Here is a 27440-nt window from a genome sequence, read left to right as displayed (position 1 = left end):
CTGATATACTGTCCTGAAACTTTCCCACACCGTAGTGCCAAATAGGATGTGTTTGAGACAGGAGTGCATGATCACCCCCAACAGTCATACTGACCTGCTACATTTCCTACGGTTTCGTTACAAACTTTATAACACAATAGGGACACACAATTGGGGGGTGGCAGAGGGATGGGAAAAGTACATAATACTTACTACTCATTTTTCTACAAGGCAGTAAGTAATGTTGTATTTTATATTAAACTCAGCAATCAGATTACTGAGTCACAAGTATTATGTTCTTCAATTATCTCCATCATGGGGGAAAAAATGTCAAATTTTCCTGCGCAATAACAATCAGCTGACTTTTGTGCAGAGGAATAAGAAAAAAGGTAGAATGGAGAGAACATTGTGATGGTACTGGGTCTATGACCTGGTGTGTCTAGGGTTCCGATGTCCTCATTTAGTATTGTATAGATTCCTTGTTCTTCCTGGTTTAATCATTTGTATTACTGAATCTGAGTTTCTTGTTTTTTTTAGTCTGGTCCCTTTTCGTGCCTCCATGTGTAGCCTGTCTCATCTCTCGTGCATGTAAAGTTCTGTCCACAGGATTATTCATCTCTCTCTCAGTCATGTCTCTTGTTCCCTCTGTCTCTCCCCGTCAGTCATCCATGTCACAGTGCCAAGTCTGCATTTCAGTGTGTGTCTCTTGTTTCTTGTTTTATTTTGACAGTGTGAAGTCTTGTGTTTAATATATTCAGGTTTGCTTCCTCCCTGTCTCACTGTGTCAGATTAGTTATAGCTGCGGTCCCCTCCTGTTTCACATCCCCTCGTTTTCCTTTGTGTATTTAGTCCTGTTTCTTCCTTTGTCTGTTGCCGCTCATCTCCCTTGTATTTCCAAGTCCCAGGTTTTTCAAGTTCCAGGCTTCATGTTTTCAGGACTTTAGTTTCTATGAACTTGTTTTTTAGTTGCTTCCCAGTTTTTGTTTTGTTAGTTTACAATTAACAATTTACAATTTACAATTAAGAAAACTGCTGTTCACTAACGCTGTCCATCTAATCTGACTGAGCTGGAGCTGTTTTGCAAAGAAGAATGGGCAAGAATTTCAGTCTGTAGATGTGCAAAGCTGGTAGACACATACAGTAAAAGACTGGCAGCTGTAATTGCAGCAAAAGCTGGTTCTACAAAGTATTGACTCAGGGGGCTGAATAATTACGCACACCCCACTTTTCAGTTATTTATTTGTAAAAAATGTTTGGAATCATGTATGATTTTCTTTCCACTTCTCACGTGTACACCACTTTGTATTGGTCTTTCACGTGGAATTCCAGTAAAATTGATTCATGTTTGTGGCTGTAATGTAACAAAATGTGGAAATGTTCAAGGGGGCCCAATACTTTTGCAAGTCACTGTAATTCACAGCCACCTGAACTTCATGGGTGCACCTGGGATCCCAAAACCATTTCTTAATCTCTTCATAAACCCAATGCTATGTGCACGTATACTTGCCATTAAAGGTTTTTCTTTTCTTGTTCATTTTGAAGAAGCAAAGGAGTCACTGCTTCATATAGATGACCTGCATCACGAAATAATACACACAAATTCCTCAGTTAAGACTGAACATTTGGAATTTATTCTTCCACAGGGAGAAGCTGTTCACAGTAACGGTGAAGAATATTTTCCAGTTGTTAGCCTATCAATTTGTAATGTACAGGCTTTAACTGAGATAAAAGGGTCCAAGGTAAAAAGTCAGAGGCTGATACAAGAGGTGAGGAAAACATCCAGAGAAACATCAGCGCTGACACATGTCACATTTGCACACAGAGCGATGTCAGCTCCTGTTTCTGTTAAACACAAGGGAGGGGAGTAGAGCTGCTCAGTGTTTCTGCCAAGTCTGTGATTTCAAAGAAATCACATGGTCCTATGGCTCCTCCTCTGAGTGTATAAAACTCTTTCTCCCCCTCCTCTCTGCTCTTTCACCCTCCTCAGCATCACAGAGCATCCTGAAACAACGCAGGTAAGATCACTTCAACTGTTGCAATCCAGAGATCAAGAAGAATTTAGTGCTGAAAGAAACAAAACTGTCTCACTGCAAATGGAGAGTCTGATTTTATTTATTGTCCTAATGTGTTACTAAATCAGTGTGAACAGCAAGATTTAGTAAGGGACAAGCATCTCTTTGTGATGGTTAGAAGCAAATGTGATTTATTCTATGGCTTAATGATTTTACTGACAGTTTGTCAGTGAAGAGTAGACAGGAAAGACGTGGACAGAGTGCAGAGGAAGACACAGGTCAGACTCAAACTCGTGCTGCTGCATTTTAGCCATAGGGTATATGGGCAGCTGCTCAACCAGTGAGCTAAACTGGTGCCCAGAAGCAGATGAGTTGAGTCTTCCATTAAAATCTCTCTGTTTTCCTGTTATTCCAGAGACCAGACTGCAAAGACACCTCCCTGCTTGGAGCTCAGTCATCATTATGTAAGTATTCAATTCAATTCAATTTTTCAATTCAATTTTATTTATAGAGCGCCACATCATAACAGCAGTCGCCTCAAGGTGCTTTATATTGTACAGTAGATCATACAATAATAGATACAGAGAAAAACCCAACAATCATATGACCCCGTATGACCCAAAACGCTAGGTTTATGTTTTAATATGTCATCCTACTCTAGCCTTTCAAGGTTATTAATCCACTGAGTGGGCATTATAAATGGTAATCAGCCCAATAGATGTGGGTCAGAAGGGTTTCCTACAGCTTCAAGTGACAAAGTGTTCAAAACTTGCATCATTATTTATGTACATGGATAATCAGACAACCAGGAAAACAGGAAGAATCCTGATCTGGTTCAGTATGAATCCACTCTCACTAAAACTAATTTGCAATGAATAAGTCTGTGTGTACTGGTGAGACAATTTAAATAGACACGATTTAAATGATGTTTATAGTACGTCAGTAAGCACTTTAAAAATATTAGTGTTGATGTGACAGTTTTGTAAATGCATTTGTAGATATTATTGCATGTTTTACTGTCTTTGTGCTGATATCCAAAAGTTACTGTGCAACAATTAATTTATATTGTAGTGAAGCAGTCACTACTGAGCCAATGCCATGACATAAATGTTAGCTCCTGTACTAGTTAAGTAAAAAGTTTCCTAATAAATGTGCCAATGGCTTAAAAACACAATTAGCAAGCCTTGGACATGGAATAGAGTTAGCAAAGCTTGAATCATAGTTAATATTCTCTGTATTGACGAGCTCAGTAACAAACTGCATGTCTGAACAAAGCCTAGCTGTATGATGCCGATGAGAAACCTTAGGGTTAAGATTTTTTTCACCTGCTTTCAAACTAGCACACCTGTCATCTGTGTAAGTAAGCTAGAAACCTACAGCCAGATCTACGTTATGCAAAGAATGTGAGACTATGGGAAATAATGTGTCATGGGCTGTGGCCCTATGTCCAACACATTCTCACTCCCAAAGCGTAACATTTTACGCTAGGTGACAAATCGTCGACATATTACGTTTTCGGGCACCCAACGCGTTCCTACATGACGACATCGGGAAACTGAGGACACATGAGAACCGTTTGGACTCAATCTACACATCTTTGCTCTTTTCCTTAAAATCGCTTGGGAAAACACTATTTCACGTCATTAAAGTGCTGGTTAAGGTTAGGAATAAGGTTATGGTTAGGCATAAGGTTATGGTTAGGCTTAGGGATAACGTTATGGTTATGGTTAGGGCTAAGGTTATGGTTAGGCTTAGGGATAAGGTTAGGTTTAGGGCTGGAGTACAGGCCTGGAACCCGCCGCGTACCATAAGAACGCGGAAGGTCACCTTTCGCGTTCCTCGGGAACGCCGCGGGACGTGACAAAACGTCGGGATGTTACGCCTCGGGAGTGAGAACGGGCTCCTATGTCTGAGGAGCAGAGATGGACATCCGATAATCCGATTACTTTTTTCAAGTAACGAGTAAAGTAAGGGATTACTATTGCAAAAAAGGTGATTAGATTACTGTTACTTTCCCGTAAGCACGCTGCGTTACTGCGTTACTAAAACCGTGATTTTTTTGCGAGAGTGTCTCATGACAATGATGTAAGCGAGTGCAACATTCGTGACAACAGCTGTGTGCAGATCAATGACTCTAGAAAACATGGATGACACAACAGCTGATTTATGTCCAAGGGGTCTCCTTTCCCGTAAGTTTGATTCTAATTCCTAGCACGGTGATGTTAAATTGGGGTGAAACGTCATCATAGCAGCTTTGACTGACAGCTGCAGTCACGGAGAAACTTGCGCATCTCTGTTCGGGAATAGCAGATAGAGCGTAGGCTCTGAGAGGAGGGACAGCATTTACGCTACGAAAACACGACCGACTGTTTTAACCTGACAGCCTGAGGTGTTCTTCAGTAAACTGTACTACCTGACAGAAAGACCCGAGGCCCCGCTGCACTTTTTCGGTAAGTTAAACGTGTTTGTAAGCTAATCCGTAACTAACGTCCTTAGCTAGGTCCTGAAACCTAGCTAGCTAAGATGAGCACTCGGCTGTCGGGAAACTTGTTTTGTAAAGTTCGTTTAGCTAATCCGTGCAGGTGAATGGATTTATCCTGACTAAAGAGAAAGAGAAACACCCCGGGCTGCTCAGTCACTAATTATCGTTACTGTACTTTCATTACAAGTGTTATACTGTAAAAGCAACAGGCTGCACTCTGTTTCAGCTCCTGTGCAGAGCTGAATATTAAATATCTTCAAACAGCAGCATGTTTTCAGTCTCCACATGTGTAAAGACACACATGTGTAACTCCATTTTTTTAAGCTTGTACTTCAGTAACTCCTCATTAATCAGTAACTGGATTAAACTGTAGAACTGAAAAAATGTAAGAGAAGAACTTCAGATCCTGAGTGTGTGAGGACAGAGAAGGATCAGCTTTATTTCAGATTTGAGATAAACTTTATATTTCAGTTTGTGATGATTCTGTTCTCTTTGTGATTACAGGAGCTGCCGTCAGATTCAGACCTCAGCACCAACCAGTGACAGCAGACAGATCATCCAACATGTTCACATGTTAACTGCAAAATTAACAGATGAAAACAGTACAAAGGTTAAAGTACCACATGTGCTGTAGTGAAAGCTGCAGCTGTTTTATTGATAAAGTTAAAGACAAAAAGTCAAAAGGATTAATCACTCATGTAACTGTGTCACTATATATCAGCATTAACAGGACCTGTTTGGTGTTTCTGAGAGCTGCTGATCTCAGACCTGCACAGCTTCCGTTTTAAACACTTGATGTACTCAGCTGCATGAAGAGCACGTTTGAGTTTCTCTGACACAATTAAATAAAACCTGATGAAGGTCAAAGGTCGTCACTTGTATGTTTAACTATAAACTTGTGATCTGGAATTCTTTCACAGTTTTTTGCAGATAGTGTGTTATTTACCATAAAGTGATTCAGAGTTATTCATACCAGAGTAACCAGAGAGGATCACATATTTTTAAATATATCACTTTCTACAGGACTGAATATAATATCTTTATGTAAAAGTCCGGAGCCTCTGGGGAGTATCTGAGTATTTATAACATTACACAAACCAAAGGTCTCCATCACAGTGATCATGAAATGCTGGGTTTATCCATCTCCTGGGGCGGGCCTACGGAGTGCTGAAGATTTCCCTGTGAGGGAGCTGCTGGTGAAGATCATGAGTCCTGCTTGATCAATGCAATGAGCTTCAGGCTTCCTGGTGTTTCTTAAATGATGCCTCTCTCAGTGGGTCAACAGAACTACTGGCACAGGACAGCTGTGAAGAAAGAAAGGGAAGAAGTTTCTCCAAACCTCTGGACCCAGGAAACCCAGCTTAGTCCTCATGGTCTCCCTCACTAGTTTCTCCCCAGGGTGAATGTAGCTGTTGATATAATATGGACTCTATTATTAAATGAAAAGAACAAATTAGACTACACTACTACTGAAACCTCATGCTGCTGTTTTTAAAGTTTCCATGTTACCAGGCTGTAGAGAGCTCTGAAGATTTAAATAGTTTAAGATCCATTACACTCACAGTCTTAAATGTTAAAATCTCAAAGGGCAGCATTATATTTTTGATATTAACCCTCTGGGGTCGCTGGACGCACCGGCGCGTCAAAATCACATGACCAATTTAAGACGACACAGCTAAAAGATTCAGCGACTCAGAGTCTCCATTTCAACTTGGGTCGAAAGGACTTCAAACTATATACCAGTTTTTGAATTGTGTCGATGGGCCACGTAAAACCAGAGTTATGATAAAAAATACATGCGATGTTTTTTTCTGAACAAAACAGTGGTGTTTACAGCGGGAAGAACGGTAAAAACAGCGTTTTCTACAGACAGCGCTAGCAAACACTCTCCCTTTGCGAGTGAAAAAAGAAAAAGAAAAAACAACCCTTCCCTATTGGTGTTAAAGTTTACCAGTCATCAAAAAAATGATATGGCAACATGTGACACTTGGTTGTTTAGGGAGAAGGGGAAGTTTTTAGGAGTGACACCGGCGACGGAAAGCGGGCGAGCGAAAGAAAGAGAGAGAGCGAGTTTTCATATGTGAGACATTAGTGACGTTTAGCGTGTTTGGAGGCTGTAGTTAGTTTGTTGTGTAGTTATTGTTTTGTATTGTGTGTCAGTTATACTGCTGAATTTCACATTTTCTCCAAAAAAAGCCGTCAAAGGCAGATTCCAGTGTAAACGCTGTTCCCACATGGAAAACAGGACTGATACACCTCCTGTTGTCAGAGAGTGATATTAGGCCCCTTATGTCAAAATTATTCATGAGCTTTTTGAGTGATAGGTTCTAATGAATTATTCATGAGCTCCGGAAGTAATAACGGAAGTAATTAAAAATATGATATTCATAAAAATATGATATTCATAAAAAATATGATTTTCATAAAAATTATGATATTCATAAAAAATATGCTAGTTCATAGCTCCTTGCTTTTTCTCCCCTCAAAAACAACTAATTGATTATTTGGAAAGATTTATTTTATATCAAATAGCATTCTTTTATTTTTAAGCTATTAAAATTTTTTTTTACTTTTTTTATGCTTAAAAAACGCCATCTACTGGTGGGTCAGCGCATGAGCGCCCAGGGCGCGCGCCCGCGCCTCTGTCTCTAAGCGCGCGCGGGAGCGCGCCTCTCTCTCTCTGCATCGGGCGTGTGTGTTTCTGGGACCGTGCCTTTTGTGTGTGTGAAAACATGTTAAACCAGTATAAATGTGCTTAGTTAAACTTGTGCTTTTGTAACGTTCAGTATGGCCAGACATACAGGGTGCATGCCTTTTGGGGACACTTTATTTCATTTTATATGCATTTGTTTAATCCGAACAAGGAGATTTAGAATCAAACTCAGAATCGCAAAAAACTCTGGCATTCCCCGTTGCTCCCACTCCGTGCATAAACGCACCGCTGCTCCCAACATAAAAAACTTTCTTAAAAAACTATTTTCTCTCAAAAAACGCACCACAAAAAAAACCCCATACAATTACTCAATAAAACTCTCTCCCCGCTCCCAAACCCCGATCCTTAGGAAATAAGCAGGGAGAAACTCCTCAAAAAATCCTCCGTATTTCTATCCAAAAACCCCTAGAATAACTTGTAGGGAACCCCTCGTATACCCAAAACCTTATATTCGATAACAGGGCAAATCCTGAAAAAACCCTTAGTCTTTTTTCTTCAAAAAACCAGCCCTCTTACTAAAATTCCGCGCAGAGTCTAAGTCCTCCTTTCGCTCTTACTCTCATGGAACTTCAGCCAGAGCACCGTTTTTTCCTACTTGTTCGTTCCCTGGCTCAGCTAGCAATGCTCCATCTCCTAGTTTGAAAATTTGCGCCGGAGACCAACTCCGCCTCCCAGGTAAACCTTACTGCCCCGCTGCCAATCACATAACAAAGGGGCGGCTCTCATTCGCACCCCGCGCAGCCAATCGCGCTCAGCTTGGATTTTACGACCCCCGCCGATGTTAAAACTTGCAAACGGTGTCTCACAAGCCAAGTGACTTCGGACGCGTGGACAACTACCGCCGCTCAGACCACTTCAGCAATTGGCGGCCCTCAGACCGAATTCACAATAATACCGCCGCTCAGACCACTTCAACAATTGGCGGCCCTCAGACCGAATTCACAATAATACCGCCGCTCAGACCACTTCAACAATTGGCGGCCCTCAGACCGAATTCACAATAATACCCCCGTCTACAGACCACTTCAACAATTTGCGGAACTTTTACCTGTGTGCATATCAATCGGTAAGTGGTACTCTTGCTTTCTAACTACATTTTGCACTTTCCTTTTTATAACCATTTTCTCTCAATAAGCTTTTCAAAGCCATCCAGAAATAGGTAGTCTAACACCTGTAATACACTTTAAAAAAATATATATAAGCTCCAGTTTATCGCTCAGAGCTAAAAAGTGATTGAGTACACTAACAGCGATCATGTCCTCCTCAGGTACCTCTTTTTTTTCTTACTCCTGTTCATATAATGCTTATATTTTACTGTATTTCCTGTTTTTTAAATACTCCTTGTTATTTCTTTTTAGACTCTGAAATAAGCCTGTTTGATTCTTCTCTCTTGGATTATCTCGATCAAATCGGTAGGTCTGCTTCATTCTTCTTGTCCCTCTTAACAGTTAATTGTACAAGAAAAACAAAACATTAACCCTCTTTTTAACTTATCAAACTTTTTTCAGACATATCGGATTTGGACAACTATGTTTTTTCGAGTCCACCTATTTCTTCGCCCAGTTCTTCACCACCACCGGTTTTAGAGCGAGCTACAGGCAAGAACATACGTCTCTCGACCCGCGAGAGGCAGGCCCTGCTTTCTGCAAGGGCTCGCCACGCTTCAGCTCCCCCGCGCCCCTCGGGGAAAAACCTCCATCTAACCGCCCGGGAGAGGCAACAACTGTTCGCGGCACACGCTCCCAGTGCCCCCGCCAGAGCTTCAGCTCCCCCGCGCCCCTCGGGGAAAAACCTCCATCTAACCGCCCGGGAGAGGCAACAACTGTTCGCGGCACACGCTCCCAGTGCCCCCGCCGGAGCTTCTCCTCCTGCATCGGGACCAAGACATCCACAGCCCCTGCCTCTGAGATCCAATCTAGGTCAGTCACTCTCGCTTTTTCTCTCATTTTATAAAAAACTATCGCCTTTTTCTATTAAACATCACTAACTTATTTGTATCTTACCCTTAAATTCTTAGGGCATCTCAGAAACAGGGGTAGGAGGACCGTTAGGAGGACCCGCAGGCCTGCCAGGACAAGGAGCACAAGGCAGATACGTGTACGGCGAGACAGACTTGCTTCCATCGCTCTTCGAGCTGTATCTCTGTTCGCTGAATTAGTGCAACTCATCCTATAATAAGGTTTTATTTATTTTAATTGTTTTTATTTTTATTTTTTTTTAAAAAAATATATTCTTTGTTAAACAATAAAAAAAATGAACAACCAGGAACAAGATATTCCAGACCCATTTGTTGCTTTAGAAATAGAGTTAGCCCGGTTAAATGAAAACGCTCATCATTCACAGAATACACCTCCGCAGAATCATGAACAACCTGATGTGATCAATAATAACGATCCTCTAGAACTGATTGATTTAGCTCCTGCACAACTAGCCCATAGGGAAAGTGCCCCTCAGAATAACACTCACAATTTAGGAGTGGAGCGTGTTGAGGCTCATTCTCAGCAAAACATTGCCTCTTCTGACCCTTTCGCAGCTCTTAATAGCGCTTTAGAAGCCTTAGCACAAATACAGCACGAGGTTCAAATACCTCCAGAATTATTGAGTCAAATAAACAGGCTAAATGAAAATAATTTTAACGATAGCCAGCATTCGATCTGTTCTAACCCAGACGGGGGGTGTGTTAACCACAACCCACCCCCATCGTTGTTAAGCGGGTTCAATGAGTCTAATCAACAACAATCGTCTGAGATTGTCTCTGTTAACCCCGTAAACAATGCGCCCGATCATCCCTTTCAACAAGGGGGTAATCCAGAGCAGGGGTGTTCCAGCAATTCAGCACAGCCGCATATAATTGTGAGAAATAAATTTAATAACGTTGAAATTAGAGAAATTTTGAATTTCCCTCCTCCAAATGATTTACCTGATTATGCACACTATTATCAAGGCGTAATGGCCAGTGCCCGCCAAATATCAGACAGGATTTTCTCGCATTCACGTCCAGGGGATCTTATACAATTAGAGTTGATAGGCCAAGAGCTACAAAATAATGTTTCAGTTATTTTAAGGGATAGTCGTGATTTGAGTGAATTTGAAAATTTATTTTTGAGAGCCGTACAATCAAATTGGTCAGTAATGTGCAACGCTTCGCTGGAGCTCGTTGCTCAGATTGTCACACCCCCAACCGGTAGTGGAAAGAGACATCTTAGTCAGATACTCAACAATGAAATTGTTAAAAAGAAGAGACGCTTTTTATATGTGGTTCCCCAGATAGCAAGACGACATTGAATCTATGTTGATTTTTCATCCGAACCGTCGTATATGGTCGGGGTTGAAATGCCAATGTTGTAACAACATTGAAATACTGTGGTAAACCGACGGTCTTACTATAGGGACGTTGTAATGATGTTGATTCACCGTTGTTTTTTTGTCATTGATATTTGATCTATTTATAGTCGACCAGGTGACAACAACAACATCGAGAAAACGTCTATTTATAGTTGACGATCATTCGGCTCCGGTCACCATCAAACACCATCGATTTGTAGTTGAGCATTAAATTGCATTGCAACTGATCGGGTATAAAGTACCAGAGAAAGTAGATTTATTGTTCATTTGTTATCAATGACTTGGTCTAGTTCACCAGCTTTAAAAAATCATGTCTACGTGCAATTTATGTATAGTTGACCGGGAAATTAAAGCAGCGATCACTTGGACTATTCCACAGCACCCCTCTCACATTGGTACATCCCCCCCCCCCTCCCCAGGTATTCATTGTCTTCTACAGTAGAGCGGGACATTTGATTTACTCTCAGCGGAATTGACCGGAGAAGGCATCAGTTCATGCACTGCACTGGCCTGCACCACGATTAGTATAAGGTAAGAATGAATGATTTTTTTTTCCTACTCGGTATTTCCATGTTTGCATTTGAATAACATTAAAAAAAAAACAACTCGTTAATGTTGTACATTAACGAGTTTTTTTTTTACTGTTATTTAAATTGTGTCTACTTCTTACAATCCGGCAACAAATAAATTGCACTGCGAACAAAGTATATCAACAAAGAAAACATTTTTGTTTCATAATTTCTTTGTTATATTCCCTTACAAAGCTAGCTTTAACGCTTCGAGGTTTCCTTTGTTCTTGCCGTCGCCTCGGCGCTTGACCCAGACTTTCGCTCTGTAGTTGCTTAGTACTACAAAAAATTCTAAATCTGTGATATATGATTGATAAACGTAAAGTTAACTGTATAAACGTGTTCAATGACTTTGTTACTTTTGATGATTGGAGAGCACTCGCTTCAATGTGCACACGAAAACTTTAGACTCAGTTTGAAAGCTCACGCAGCATGCGTGACTGTACGTTGCACGCTCACCTAACTTTACGTTGCACGCGTACATGACTTTCCGTTTGTGCCTTGAATAATGAATAAGGCTACGTCCACACGTACCAGCGTATTTTTGAAACCGCTGATTTTTCTATGCGTTTGCACCTTTTGCCCACACGTAATGTATGTCTGGCCGTACATTGTGTTTGTATTTCCAGGCACATTTCACGAAGCAGAACGCAGTCTTCAGAGATATCCACGTGAACGCTGTGATACGTCTGACCTTCAGTCCGAAGAAGAAACCCAGACCAGTCTTAAAAGAAAGCACAAGTAAAACCTTTATATTCACAAACATATCTTTGATTGTTAAGAATTTATGATCTTGTCTTTTATACATATCTGTGGTGCTTGCATACTGCAATATCACCACATAATATAGTCCAAAAAGTGGAAGTTTGTAAACTTTTTAAAAATGCAAAGCCGTGTACACTTGTGCACTTCAAAAATTCATTGTATACTGTACCTTCTTGCACGTCTCTGTTTCCTGTGTGTGTTGTTAGAAATCAAACTAACTTTAGGAAACAATATGCCAAAAGCATATTTACAATTACTTAAGACCGTTTTTAATTTATTTTCTTTAGACCAAATCCCCTGTACACATATACGGACTCAGAGGATGAGCAGCCTACAAAAAAACGGTTTCCCCAGGCCCCTCGAGTGAAAATACCAGGTAATAAAATACTGTCTAGTGTCTTTGTACATATGTGTCTGACACGAGGAAACTTTTTTGACAAGTTGTCTGTATTCTTAAATACTTAAAAAATTATCTTTTTCTAAACAGCCCTCATCACTCCGCAGTCTGCCCCCCAGCCCACTGATAGCAACCATCATAATGCCCCACCCAGCTTCCGGCACCTTTCGCCACTCCGGCACAAACCGACACAGCTTTGCGATCTCGCCAGCATGCAGAGTCTGATGTCTTCCCTATAGATGGTATGCTTTTAAAAAAGCTTTAAAGCTGCATCACAATGTCATTGTACTCTTATCTAAAAAAAAAACCTAATTTATACTCCTGAATGTCATCTTGTTGTGATTTTTTTTTTCTGTAGATTCCAGAGACTCTGTGAAGCCACTATTACAAGGCAAGTTTGAAAATCTTGGAATTTCAGTTTACATGGTATAACAAATATATGTGACAGGCAAAAACTAGTAAACACTTTTAGCAGTTACAAGAACTAACAAATGAATATCCAACAAAAGGGAATAGAAATACATTGCACTGCCAATACTTTGGTTTATTCTTTGTATGACTTGAAAATCAGGCTTTAGGGAAAACTAAATGACATGTTTCTATCATCAATTACATGAAGTAAACACACAAGCACTTGCATACACATTTAAGACATTAGACTCGCTAATTCCATCTCATAAAATGTGTCTATAGGTGAGACGCTTTGCGTTGATTGGTGCTGCTGGACCACACTGGAGGTGCGAGTCCGCCGTGTAATGGTTTATGCCATTACAAAGGAGCTGGCCTCTGTACTCAACTGGGCAGGGAAAAAAAAACAAGGACCAGACAAAGCAAAAAGGGCATTTAAAGAGACAGCGCCGTGCAGATGCATATTTGGTAAGTTTTAACATTTATTGTAGTTTTATGAGCCTAAAGTGAACAATAAAGGGATCAATTGATGTGCTGGGTGCGTTTCACATTTCCTATGTCTGTTTTTTGCTATATTACTTTGTCTTTCTTAATAACAAGACTTTCATGTCCGGTTAATCTGGAGATGGAGTCTTTGGTCTTCGGCTTGTTTTGTCCTCGGGTTGTACACTTTGTAAAGCCCGAGGACCCATGTTTTCTTTTTTTTTTTAAAGGATACACGGCACACCATGCTAAGACATATCGCATTTTCAGCTTATAGCTCTTTGGGAATCAAATGCGGCAGTTTGCTGATTTCCGCCTGGTGACTTTCATGTTTATCAGCCTAGGAGTTTACATACTTTCTCCCTGCTGAAGACAATTAACAAGAGCTTATTCATGTGCTCTAATTCCCTTTTTTTGTGTGTGTGTCTATTTTTTGTCCTAGATGGCCTGGCGCAGCAGGTAGGGGCGAACTCTATGTCTGAGTTGGTCTTTGCTCAAGCAGTCCAGAAATGGCTCAGATATGCTCCAGGTCGTACGGGTGGCGCGCAGGACGCCCATCATCCATCCCCATCCCGGAGTAAATAATAAAAAGTGACGTGAAACATAGAAATGTAAATAGGAAACTTTGTCTTTTAATAAAGTATTTTGCAAATGATACATGTCTATTGACCTTTGTTGGTTTTTTGTTTTTTGCAATAAAAAGCAACTGTGCGAAAGAGGTGGAAAATCAATACCATATCTCAACAGTGTTTCAATATCAGAATCTGACATTGTTTCAATGTCAACAGTGTTAGAAAATATAACGTCGAATCAATGTCAGGTTTCAACATTGATTCAACATCAAAACCTGACGTTGTTTCAACGTTAAAAATGGGTGCAAGAGTGATGTTGGGTCAACGTCACACTTCAACGTTGCTTCAATGACGTCGCCTGATATTGACTCAACATTGTTTCAATGTTTCCTTGCTATCTGGGTCATAACCCGTTCAACAGGTTATGTTTTTCAATAAGTCTTGCCCACCTGCTGCACCCTGATTTTAACGATCAACAGGCAGAGGCTTTCGGTAGAGAAATTCAGCAAAAAGCTGGTCTAAATGATCAAACTCCTGTCGGTTTTAATCAAATAATTACATTTGAAAGGTTACTCGGATGTAAAATTATAGTATTTTACCGTAACGAAAACGATCGTAGCCTTTGTAAATTTCAAACTAGTACGCCAAATACACAAAAAACCCTTTGTTTATTTTTATTTGAGAATCATTACTATGCTATCAAAAATTTAAAAGGATTTATGGGTACAGATTATGTATGTAATCATTGTTATATCGGGTACAACCATGTCTTATCACACTTCTGTCCTGCTCGATGCTCGGTCTGTATGCAGCCTGAGTGTAGCGATCACTCCATCTCTCCTGTTGTATGTAGCGATTGTAACCGCACCTGTCGCTCTGCCTATTGTTTCGAGAGCCATAAAAAACTCGTGCAGAGGCGTGAAAGACTCGCAAGCAACTGCCAGCTCTATAAAAAATGTGCCAAGTGTTCGAGACTTTATTATTTATCAGCAACAGAAAAACCCCACAAATGTCAAAACAGGAAATGCCCAATCTGTCGCCAGGAAATCTCTACTGATCAGCAAACGCATCAGTGTTACATGCAGGTTTTAGAACGCGAGACAAAACATAACAACAAGTTGATTTTTTATGATTTCGAAACGTTCATAAACGAGCGCGGTGAGCACACCCCTTTTCTGGTTTGTACAAAAACATCCGATGGCAAAATCTGGACTTGTATTGGTGAGGAATGTGCGGAAAAGTTTCTCGCTCATTTTAGACGCCCACTCTTTAAGGGGTGTATTTTTATCGCTCATAATGCAAAAGCTTTCGACGGGTACCTTATTTTAAGCCGAATGGCTAAACAAGGGCTGAAACCTCACTTAATCATGCATGGGTCCAAGGTCATCAGCTTTACAGACCCAGACTTTAATCAACGATACATGGATTCCAGCTGCTTTCTCCCCATGCCCCTGTCAGGTATTCCAAAAGCAATGGGGTTTTCAGACAGCGTAAAGGGTTTCTTTCCACACTCTTTCAGTTCCAGAGAAACTCTAAAATATATAGGCCCCTATCCTCCACCCTCTGCTTACAGCCTAGAGAGAATGACAACAAAAGGCAGGCATGATTTTTACAGATGGTATGATTCAGTCAGCTCTGGCACGTTTAATTTCATGAAGGAGGCATTGTTGTATTGTGAGAACGATGTTGAAATTCTAGCTCGGGGGTGTACGTTGTTTAGAAACGGTTTTATTGAAGAGACAGGAGTAGATCCTTTCAGCCGCAACACGCTTGCAAGTGCCTGCCTCAAAACTTTTTTAACAAACTTTATGCCAGCCAATTCTTTAGCAATACCATGTCCTCTAAATTACCGTAATCAGGTCAAGTCATTTTCCTCTGCTTCAATTCAATGGCTAGAATATCTCTCGTACACACAAGGTGTTTTTATCAGACATGCGCTAAATCAAGGAGAAAAAAAGCTCGGTGCTTATTATGTAGATGGCTATTCCGAAATTAACAGTAAACCGTATGTATATGAATTCTTGGGTTGTTACTTTCACGGGTGTGTTAAGTGTTTTTCAAATCAGTCCGACATTAATCCCTTGTTAGACCTCACTTTTGCAGAGCTAAACAGCAGCACTGAAGAAAGACTCACTAGATTGAGAACTGAGTATAATGTATCTCTTGTTACAATCTGGGAGCATGAGTGGAGCGAGTTAAAGCGTATTGATCAGAGTGTAATCAGTTTTCTCAAAAATTACGAACCGCCAGAACCTTTGAACCCCCGCCACGCCCTCTTCGGAGGGCGTACAAGTCCTGCACAGCTGCGCTGTAGTGCAGGCCCTGGGGAGAGAATCAGTTATGTGGATGTTACCTCACTGTATCCGTTTGTAAATAGCACCTGCAGTTACCCCTTAGGACATCCTCAAATAATCTTTAGAAATTTTCAGCACCCTAAAAACTACTTTGGCTTTATCAAAGCGGTTGTATACCCACCCAGAGCATTGTATTTTCCCGTTTTACCCTATAAAACAAACTCAGGCAAGCTTCTCTTTACCCTCTGTCCTCGTTGCTATGGTTACAGGCCCCCTCCTGGTTGTTCATTTCAGCACAAGTGCGACACTGCACTGCACTACAGCGCAGCTGTGCAGGACTTGTACGCCCTCCGAAGAGGGCGTGGCGGGGGTTCAAAGGTTCTGGCGGTTCGTAATTTTTGAGAAAACTGATTACACTCTGATCAATACGCTTTAACTCGCTCCACTCATGCTCCCAGATTGTAACAAGAGATACATTATACTCAGTTCTCAATCTAGTGAGTCTTTCTTCAGTGCTGCTGTTTAGCTCTGCAAAAGTGAGGTCTAACAAGGGATTAATGTCGGACTGATTTGAAAAACACTTAACACACCCGTGAAAGTAACAACCCAAGAATTCATATACATACGGTTTACTGTTAATTTCGGAATAGCCATCTACATAATAAGCACCGAGCTTTTTTTCTCCTTGATTTAGCGCATGTCTGATAAAAACACCTTGTGTGTACGAGAGATATTCTAGCCATTGAATTGAAGCAGAGGAAAATGACTTGACCTGATTACGGTAATTTAGAGGACATGGTATTGCTAAAGAATTGGCTGGCATAAAGTTTGTTAAAAAAGTTTTGAGGCAGGCACTTGCAAGCGTGTTGCGGCTGAAAGGATCTACTCCTGTCTCTTCAATAAAACCGTTTCTAAACAACGTACACCCCCGAGCTAGAATTTCAACATCGTTCTCACAATACAACAATGCCTCCTTCATGAAATTAAACGTGCCAGAGCTGACTGAATCATACCATCTGTAAAAATCATGCCTGCCTTTTGTTGTCATTCTCTCTAGGCTGTAAGCAGAGGGTGGAGGATAGGGGCCTATATATTTTAGAGTTTCTCTGGAACTGAAAGAGTGTGGAAAGAAACCCTTTACGCTGTCTGAAAACCCCATTGCTTTTGGAATACCTGACAGGGGCATGGGGAGAAAGCAGCTGGAATCCATGTATCGTTGATTAAAGTCTGGGTCTGTAAAGCTGATGACCTTGGACCCATGCATGATTAAGTGAGGTTTCAGCCCTTGTTTAGCCATTCGGCTTAAAATAAGGTACCCGTCGAAAGCTTTTGCATTATGAGCGATAAAAATACACCCCTTAAAGAGTGGGCGTCTAAAATGAGCGAGAAACTTTTCCGCACATTCCTCACCAATACAAGTCCAGATTTTGCCATCGGATGTTTTTGTACAAACCAGAAAAGGGGTGTGCTCACCGCGCTCGTTTATGAACGTTTCGAAATCATAAAAAATCAACTTGTTGTTATGTTTTGTCTCGCGTTCTAAAACCTGCATGTAACACTGATGCGTTTGCTGATCAGTAGAGATTTCCTGGCGACAGATTGGGCATTTCCTGTTTTGACATTTGTGGGGTTTTTCTGTTGCTGATAAATAATAAAGTCTCGAACACTTGGCACATTTTTTATAGAGCTGGCAGTTGCTTGCGAGTCTTTCACGCCTCTGCACGAGTTTTTTATGGCTCTCGAAACAATAGGCAGAGCGACAGGTGCGGTTACAATCGCTACATACAACAGGAGAGATGGAGTGATCGCTACACTCAGGCTGCATACAGACCGAGCATCGAGCAGGACAGAAGTGTGATAAGACATGGTTGTACCCGATATAACAATGATTACATACATAATCTGTACCCATAAATCCTTTTAAATTTTTGATAGCATAGTAATGATTCTCAAATAAAAATAAACAAAGGGTTTTTTGTGTATTTGGCGTACTAGTTTGAAATTTACAAAGGCTACGATCGTTTTCGTTACGGTAAAATACTATAATTTTACATCCGAGTAACCTTTCAAATGTAATTATTTGATTAAAACCGACAGGAGTTTGATCATTTAGACCAGCTTTTTGCTGAATTTCTCTACCGAAAGCCTCTGCCTGTTGATCGTTAAAATCAGGGTGCAGCAGGTGGGCAAGACTTATTGAAAAACATAACCTGTTGAACGGGTTATGAACCACATATAAAAAGCGCCTCTTCTTTTTAACAATTTCATTGTTGAGTATCTGACTAAGATGTCTCTTTCCACTACCGGTTGGGGGTGTGACAATCTGAGCAACGAGCTCCAGCGAAGCGTTGCACATTACTGACCAATTTGATTGTACGGCTCTCAAAAATAAATTTTCAAATTCACTCAAATCATGACTATCCCTTAAAATAACTGAAACATTATTTTGTAGCTCTTGGCCTATCAACTCTAATTGTATAAGATCCCCTGGACGTGAATGCGAGAAAATCCTGTCTGATATTTGGCGGGCACTGGCCATTACGCCTTGATAATAGTGTGCATAATCAGGTAAATCATTTGGAGGAGGGAAATTCAAAATTTCTCTAATTTCAACGTTATTAAATTTATTTCTCACAATTATATGCGGCTGTGCTGAATTGCTGGAACACCCCTGCTCTGGATTACCCCCTTGTTGAAAGGGATGATCGGGCGCATTGTTTACGGGGTTAACAGAGACAATCTCAGACGATTGTTGTTGATTAGACTCATTGAACCCGCTTAACAACGATGGGGGTGGGTTGTGGTTAACACACCCCCCGTCTGGGTTAGAACAGATCGAATGCTGGCTATCGTTAAAATTATTTTCATTTAGCCTGTTTATTTGACTCAATAATTCTGGAGGTATTTGAACCTCGTGCTGTATTTGTGCTAAGGCTTCTAAAGCGCTATTAAGAGCTGCGAAAGGGTCAGAAGAGGCAATGTTTTGCTGAGAATGAGCCTCAACACGCTCCACTCCTAAATTGTGAGTGTTATTCTGAGGGGCACTTTCCCTATGGGCTAGTTGTGCAGGAGCTAAATCAATCAGTTCTAGAGGATCGTTATTATTGATCACATCAGGTTGTTCATGATTCTGCGGAGGTGTATTCTGTGAATGATGAGCGTTTTCATTTAACCGGGCTAACTCTATTTCTAAAGCAACAAATGGGTCTGGAATATCTTGTTCCTGGTTGTTCATTTTTTTTATTGTTTAACAAAGAATATATTTTTTTAAAAAAAAATAAAAATAAAAACAATTAAAATAAATAAAACCTTATTATAGGATGAGTTGCACTAATTCAGCGAACAGAGATACAGCTCGAAGAGCGATGGAAGCAAGTCTGTCTCGCCGTACACGTATCTGCCTTGTGCTCCTTGTCCTGGCAGGCCTGCGGGTCCTCCTAACGGTCCTCCTACCCCTGTTTCTGAGATGCCCTAAGAATTTAAGGGTAAGATACAAATAAGTTAGTGATGTTTAATAGAAAAAGGCGATAGTTTTTTATAAAATGAGAGAAAAAGCGAGAGTGACTGACCTAGATTGGATCTCAGAGGCAGGGGCTGTGGATGTCTTGGTCCCGATGCAGGAGGAGAAGCTCCGGCGGGGGCACTGGGAGCGTGTGCCGCGAACAGTTGTTGCCTCTCCCGGGCGGTTAGATGGAGGTTTTTCCCCGAGGGGCGCGGGGGAGCTGAAGCTCTGGCGGGGGCACTGGGAGCGTGTGCCGCGAACAGTTGTTGCCTCTCCCGGGCGGTTAGATGGAGGTTTTTCCCCGAGGGGCGCGGGGGAGCTGAAGCTCTGGCGGGGGCACTGGGAGCGTGTGCCGCGAACAGTTGTTGCCTCTCCCGGGCGGTTAGATGGAGGTTTTTCCCCGAGGGGCGCGGGGGAGGTGAAGCGTGGCGAGCCCTTGCAGAAAGCAGGGCCTGCCTCTCGCGGGTCGAGAGACGTATGTTCTTGCCTGTAGCTCGCTCTAAAACCGGTGGTGGTGAAGAACTGGGCGAAGAAATAGGTGGACTCGAAAAAACATAGTTGTCCAAATCCGATATGTCTGAAAAAAGTTTGATAAGTTAAAAAGAGGGTTAATGTTTTGTTTTTCTTGTACAATTAACTGTTAAGAGGGACAAGAAGAATGAAGCAGACCTACCGATTTGATTGAGATAATCCAAGAGAGAAGAATCAAACAGGCTTATTTCAGAGTCTAAAAAGAAATAACAAGGAGTATTTAAAAAACAGGAAATACAGTAAAATATAAGCATTATATGAACAGGAGTAAGAAAAAAAAGAGGTACCTGAGGAGGACATGATCGCTGTTAGTGTACTCAATCACTTTTTAGCTCTAAACGATAAACTGGAGCTTATATATATATTTTTAAAGTGTATTACAGGTGTTAGACTACCTATTTCTGGATGGCTTTGAAAAGCTTATTGAGAGAAAATGGTTATAAAAAGGAAAGTGCAAAATGTAGTTAGAAAGCAAGAGTACCACTTACCGATTGATATGCACACAGGTAAAAGTTCCGCAAATTGCTGAAGTGGTCTGAGCGGCGGTATTATTGTGAATTCGGTCTGAGGGCCGCAAATTGTTGAAGTGGTCTGTAGACGGGGGTATTATTGTGAATTCGGTCTGAGGGCCGCCAATTGTTGAAGTGGTCTGAGCGGCGGTATTATTGTGAATTCGGTCTGAGGGCCGCCAATTGCTGAAGTGGTCTGAGCGGCGGTAGTTGTCCACGCGTCCGAAGTCACTTGGCTTGTGAGACACCGTTTGCAAGTTTTAACATCGGCGGGGGTCGTAAAATCCAAGCTGAGCGCGATTGGCTGCGCGGGGTGCGAATGAGAGCCGCCCCTTTGTTATGTGATTGGCAGCGGGGCAGTAAGGTTTACCTGGGAGGCGGAGTTGGTCTCCGGCGCAAATTTTCAAACTAGGAGATGGAGCATTGCTAGCTGAGCCAGGGAACGAACAAGTAGGAAAAAACGGTGCTCTGGCTGAAGTTCCGTGAGAGTAAGAGCGAAAGGAGGACTTAGACTCTGCGCGGAATTTTAGTAAGAGGGCTGGTTTTTTGAAGAAAAAAGACTAAGGGTTTTTTCAGGATTTGCCCTGTTATCGAATATAAGGTTTTGGGTATACGAGGGGTTCCCTACAAGTTATTCTAGGGGTTTTTGGATAGAAATACGGAGGATTTTTTGAGGAGTTTCTCCCTGCTTATTTCCTAAGGATCGGGGTTTGGGAGCGGGGAGAGAGTTTTATTGAGTAATTGTATGGGGTTTTTTTTGTGGTGCGTTTTTTGAGAGAAAATAGTTTTTTAAGAAAGTTTTTTATGTTGGGAGCAGCGGTGCGTTTATGCACGGAGTGGGAGCAACGGGGAATGCCAGAGTTTTTTGCGATTCTGAGTTTGATTCTAAATCTCCTTGTTCGGATTAAACAAATGCATATAAAATGAAATAAAGTGTCCCCAAAAGGCATGCACCCTGTATGTCTGGCCATACTGAACGTTACAAAAGCACAAGTTTAACTAAGCACATTTATACTGGTTTAACATGTTTTCACACACACAAAAGGCACGGTCCCAGAAACACACACGCCCGATGCAGAGAGAGAGAGGCGCGCTCCCGCGCGCGCTTAGAGACAGAGGCGCGGGCGCGCGCCCTGGGCGCTCATGCGCTGACCCACCAGTAGATGGCGTTTTTTAAGCATAAAAAAAGTAAAAAACTTTTTTAATAGCTTAAAAATAAAAGAATGCTATTTGATATAAAATAAATCTTTCCAAATAATCAATTAGTTGTTTTTGAGGGGAGAAAAAGCAAGGAGCTATGAACTAGCATATTTTTTATGAATATCATAATTTTTATGAAAATCATATTTTTTATGAATATCATATTTTAATGAATATCATATGTTTAATTACTTCCGTTATTACTTCCAGAGCTCATGAATAATTCATTAGAACCTATCACTCAAAAAGCTCATGAATAATTTTGACATAAGGGGCCTAATATCACTCTCTGTTGTCAGATCTGCAGGGTTTAGGCCTTTGGTGTTCTCCTCTGTCTTATACTGAACACAAACTACATTTTTTGGACTGGCACAAATAATTTGTGTGCCTTCTTATTTGATGCAGCACACCTGATTGTTCTGTAAATAGATTTAAATGGTTATATAAAAAACGCCTGAGGCCTTGGCTGCATTTTTAGGTAAATAGTACCATATAACTTTGTTGTTTGAAAAACTTGTGCATAATTTTTAGAAATATACAATTTCTATTTGCATTTCAAGTTATGAAAATGATTCGTTAAACATGTTTGTGGGTTTTACAGTAAAAAATATAACTTTTTTCTACTCGGATTTTGAATTTTTTTGTCTGAATTTAGATTAACTGTGCTAATATAGTATACCAAAATGAAAAAATAACTCAAATTTCAGATATTTGAGGTTGTGCTGAAAATAATGGTACCAAACAAGGCAAGAAAAACATATTTTAAAGGTGAAATATAGAGGTAAAATCAAAAGTAGTCAAAAACGGCCAATTATACCCTGGACCCCAGAGGGTTAACAGTAACTCTGGGCTTCTGTGGAGTGTGCAGCTGATCTCATCACTGTCTAAAAATGGAAACAAAACCTAAGCAGTGCTGAATCATTCAATAATGCAGACTATTAGAGTAACAGGTGTGTAGCATCGCTAACTAGCTAGCAACAAGCCCCCAACACATTGTATATGCTAGCGGCTAAGCTAGGAAACGAATAAACAACAGAGTGATTTTAGATGTTGTAGAACTATAAGATGATAACCTGTGTGTCTTTTTCATAACAGTGACGTGGTTGTATTTACCTTAATTTAACGAGTCGTCAGTCGCGGTAAACCCATCAGCAAAAAAATGGAGCAGCCGGGCTACACAAAAAGTGTAGGGCGGCGTGTTTGCGGTCATGTCCAGCGGGTGTGTGGGCGGGAGCGTGACACAGTCGCTCCACCTCAAGTCACTACTGCACAGACTCTGGCTCCAAAAATCAAGATGGCAGCCTCCACAAGCGGGATATTTTGGCTTCATTTTTGCACAATGGGAGGAGGCGCTGTCGCGTCGTCCATGTTTTCTACAGTCATTGGTGCAGATCAACAATGGATAATATATCAAGTGCAGGAGAGAGTATGAGCGTGCAGCGTTTAAAGCGTGGAAGTACTGACCTTACTTTGAGTTTGATTCCGTAAAAAGTGACGAAAACATTAGCGTCCGCTGTTCACTGCGTGGGAAGAAAACTTCTTTTTACAGCGAAAAAACCCCGTAACTTCCGAGCAAGCACCGAGTACGCTACCAGGGAATGGGAAATTCACAGAGAAACTGCCGTATCCTTCCACTGACCGCTGCAGCACACCTGCACCAGGGCAAACATCCGCCTGCTATACAGGTGAAAATAGAGCAACAGGACCGCTGAGTCTTTGATTTTATTTATTTTCTGCTGTGTTTCACTTGCATCTATTTGAAAGACTGAGTGTAAACACAAAAAAACATTTTATTTTATGTGCTGGAATGTGCAGAAAATAGGTTTAAATGTTAAACAAATTTCTTCCAGTCAGAGAATATTGCATATAATTTAATTTCTGCTTGATGCATGAAGTTAAAAGATTAAAACTAATAAAACAAGTTTTAAAAGAGACTTTTCCATTTGATTACATTTTGTATGATGGATTATGCAGAAAAAGTAGAATTGGGCTGAAAGATCTATTGCTTTATCACCTATTCAGGTTGTAAATCGTGGTTTTAAAAAGTAACTAAGTAACTAAGTAATTAATTACTTTTTTAAATAAGTAATCATTAAAGTAACTGTATTACTTTTTGGGGGAAGTAATCAGTAATTAGTTACTGATTACTTTTTTCAAGTAACTTGACCAACACTGCTGAGGAGTGTGTGGGATACCCTGGTGGCCACACCCCTGGGCTGGGCCATCACCTGCACACCTGCTTTCCATCCTGAGCAATTACCTGGAGGACTATTTAACCCTGCGCTAACGGCTGCTCCACGCCAGTCCATTAATCACCCCTCAGTGGTTACGCATTTGTGTCTGCCACCTGCCTGTCCTGCTGCTTGCTCGGATCACCCAGTGCATCATCTGTCCACATCCCTGCCTCCTCGGATTCGCTTCCCACAGACACACTTCCCCCCCTTCCGAGTCCCACGGTCCCGCTCTGATCCCTCCCATGGTCCTGATTACGGCTTTCCAGTGTTGTTTATCTTCCCGGTTTTTCTTCAGTTCCTCGTTTTGCTTCCTTGGTTGTTCCGGGTCACCTTTTGTTAAAGCAATAAACTGTTTCTTGCTTGTGTTTGACGTATTGAGTCTGCTTTTGGATCCCGCTTGTGTGCGCGCACTGCAGTGCATAACATAATGTAACACAGCAATGAACATATGGTGTCTTCAATTTAAAATAGTTAAAAAAACAAACCCAAACTTTAAATTGTGCAAATATTTACAGAAAATATTCATAATAAAAAGCAAAATTAATCTGCATGACCTTCCTGCAGAGCCTGACATCCCCTGCCTGGAGCTGCTGCCGGTCAAGAAGCAGCTTTTCATTAGTGTTACAAACAAAGTCAAAAACCATTACAACTTGACCTGCACATGAAACCTCTTCTCTGTGTGACAGCCAATGGCAGTTTTTGCCAAGTACTAACATCAAATACAGGCAAAGTTCAGGAGCAATGAAGACACAGTGCCCTCCGTTCACCTCCCAGATTGCATCTGTGTAGTAGGTGGAAGTCCACCCCCTAAAATAACTGGGGCTCACCTGCCTTGAATTCAACAGTTCTACCTATGCTGTTGCTCCACAATATAAATATAGGTCATATTTCCAAAATGAGGATTTGAACAACTCTTATTATGGAAACTATACAAATACATCCATATCACTTTTCTCAGTTAGGAATCTTGCTTTGAAAAAATAGGCTATTTGAATGCACCCTTACTCTGATCAGCTTTTCTGGAACAGGAAACTCAGAGTAGCTCATCTCAGAGTTTAATTTTAACCTAAGAGTTTGTTTAAAACGCTTCCTGTAATAGGACCCCGGTGTCCATATTTCTGTGTCAGTTTTGTACTGTTTTGATAACTTGATGGTCTAGCATCTGTAAACTGAATTTTTAGGACTGAAAATCTGAAAATACATTACTGTATGATGTTTGTAAGAAAGGTAGGAATCACTTCTCCACATGCAGAGGGACATTATTTCAATTATTTGTTTTATCTGTGCTGTTTTCATTTTAAACAGAAAGTTTACTGAGGTGATAATAATGTGTACTGAAAGTGCAAATGTCCCATAAAGATGTACTAACTAAATCTTTCTGTTTGCCTTTTAGGAACCCCAAAATCTTATATAAATACAGGGAAATCATTGAAAGAAGTAATCTGGTCCATTCAGGATGTCCTGCTGTCTACCAGCTGAAACCAAAGAAAGAGGAGTTTGGAACTCTGACCAGAATGACCGTTGGAGAAAAAAATCTGGACAAGAAAAATAAAACCATCTTACTTGTTGGTGAAACAGGAGCAGGAAAATCGACTCTGATCAATGCTCTGTTTAACTACATCATCGGAGTGATGTGGGAGGATGAAGTCTGGTTTCAGATATTAGAGGAGGAGAGGAATGAAAATCAGACAGAGAGTCAGACACCAGATGTGATCGTGTACGAGATCTTTGGCTTTGAAGATAAAACTCTGCCGTACTCTCTGACCATCATCGATACTCCTGGATTTGGAGACACAAGAGGAACTGAACGAGATGAGATCGTCATTCGAAGATTATTTCAGTTGTTTGGATCAGAGGATGGAGTTCATGAAGTTCATGCAGTGGGTCTGGTGATGAAGGCGAGTGATAATCGACTGAGTGACCGGCTGAGGTACATCTTTGATGCAATGATGTCACTGTTTGGAAAAGACGTTGAGAAAAACATTGTATCTCTTGTCACACACTCAGATGGTGTGACACCTAAAAATGTTCTCCAGGCTCTTGAAACTGCAAAAATTAAATGTGCCAAAAATGACAGAAACCAGCCTGCTCACTTCCTGTTTAATAACAGACAGAATGACGAGAGAACAGAGGAAGAAGAGCTTGGTTTGAAGTTTGCATGGCAAGTAACAGAGAAGGGAATAAGGCAATTTAAAGCCTTCATAGAAAGAATTCAACCTCAAAACACAAGGGAAACAGCTCAAGTCATGAAGGAACGAATGAGACTGACAGCCTGTATCCAAAACCTTAAAGAGAGAATCGAACTGGCTGAACTGAAACAGACAGAAATCAGACAGATTCGAGAAGGTCTGCAGAAACATGAAGACGAGATGAAGAGGAATGAGAATTTCACTGTAGAAATTGATGAGGTCTACAAAGATAAACAACCCATTGATGGAGGGATGTGGTTGTTGTTCTTTTATCAAGGAGCTGTCTGCTGTACAGTCTGTGAGGAGAACTGTCACTATCCTGGATGCACAGTGACCTGGAAACCTGAACACTGTGAGGTCATGAAACATAGCCGCTGCACTGTTTGTACCAACAAGTGTCCTGCATCAGATCATGTGAAAGAAGAGTGGAGATATGTGACCAAGACACGGAAAGTTCAGAAAACTGAGAAAGAAATGAAAGTGAAGTATGAGAAGAATAAATCAGAAAGTATGAACAAGCTGAGTCTGTTGCAAAATCTTGAATGGGGAATGAAACAGCTGACAGCAGAGAAGTCACTGTTCCTGGAGGAGTCCTACAAACATGTTGTCAGACTGGAGCAGATCGCTCTGAAAGCTGATTCAGCATCCACTATTGTCCACCTGGACTTCCTGATTGAGAAGATGAAGGAGGAAGGAGACAAAGTGAAGGTCCAGAAACTGGAGGAGATAAAAAGCAGAGAGGGTGAAGGAACCAGATCAGTACTTCACTATATGTTTGTTAAAATACCAGAAGCTGTTAAACATTTTAAGAAATGATGTAAGAAAAGAAGGAGACTGAACAGATAGACAACAAGAATATTTCATTATAAGGCTGACAGGCAATCACTGACCTATTGTGCCTTTCTCCTTGTCCATTGTGTTAACCTGTAGTGTCACTGGAATATTATGGTCATGCTGTGAAGGTGATATGTGTTGGTAGGGAGGGCGGGGGTGGGGAGGGGGAGGAAAGGGACCTGTAGGGTTTGGGTTTGGGGTAATGTTCTCGGGAAACCCAATATGTTGTATATTTGTGATGTGCTGTATAAGACAGTTTCCCTTTGTTCTAAGAGAAAATAAATATTGCATTTTAAGGCTGACAGGTGGTATTGAAATGTAAATATGATTAACTTCACATATCGAATATTTCATTCTGCTTTTTGTTATTGTGAGAGTTGGATATTTTATTATATAAAATAATAATAATAATAATGGATTGC

At 41.0% G+C, this 27440-nt stretch overlaps 1 protein-coding gene and 1 long non-coding RNA gene across 3 annotated transcripts; both read left to right on the top strand.

The window, feature by feature from the left end:
- The first annotated feature begins 1961 nt into the window (after positions 1–1961).
- LOC134619067 (uncharacterized) lies at positions 1962–27140 on the top strand. 2 transcript variants are annotated; one of them, XR_010091960.1, is made up of 3 exons: positions 1962–1994; positions 2407–2455; positions 4978–5095. XR_010091960.1 is itself a non-coding variant. In XM_063464795.1 (3 exons), coding segments are annotated over exons 2-3 (1614 nt in total). In that variant the 5' UTR covers positions 1970–1994; positions 2407–2453; the 3' UTR covers positions 27001–27140. The 2 variants fall into 2 exon arrangements, 1 of the variants encoding a protein (XP_063320865.1); XM_063464795.1 differs by lacking the exon at positions 4978–5095 and adding an exon at positions 25389–27140 and having other exon boundaries at positions 1970–1994.
- On the top strand, positions 12153–13098 carry LOC134619447 (uncharacterized). Its single transcript, XR_010091987.2, has 4 exons — positions 12153–12241; positions 12353–12504; positions 12621–12653; positions 12956–13098. It is a non-coding gene; the product is annotated as an uncharacterized LOC134619447 (long non-coding RNA).
- Positions 27141–27440: the final 300 nt, after the last annotated feature.

Source organism: Pelmatolapia mariae, linkage group LG20, assembly GCF_036321145.2.
Source record: "Pelmatolapia mariae isolate MD_Pm_ZW linkage group LG20, Pm_UMD_F_2, whole genome shotgun sequence".
Lineage (NCBI taxonomy): Eukaryota > Metazoa > Chordata > Actinopteri > Cichliformes > Cichlidae > Pelmatolapia > Pelmatolapia mariae.
The sequence above is the reverse complement of the archived record's forward strand: the minus strand, read 5'-3'. Positions and strand labels throughout refer to the sequence as shown.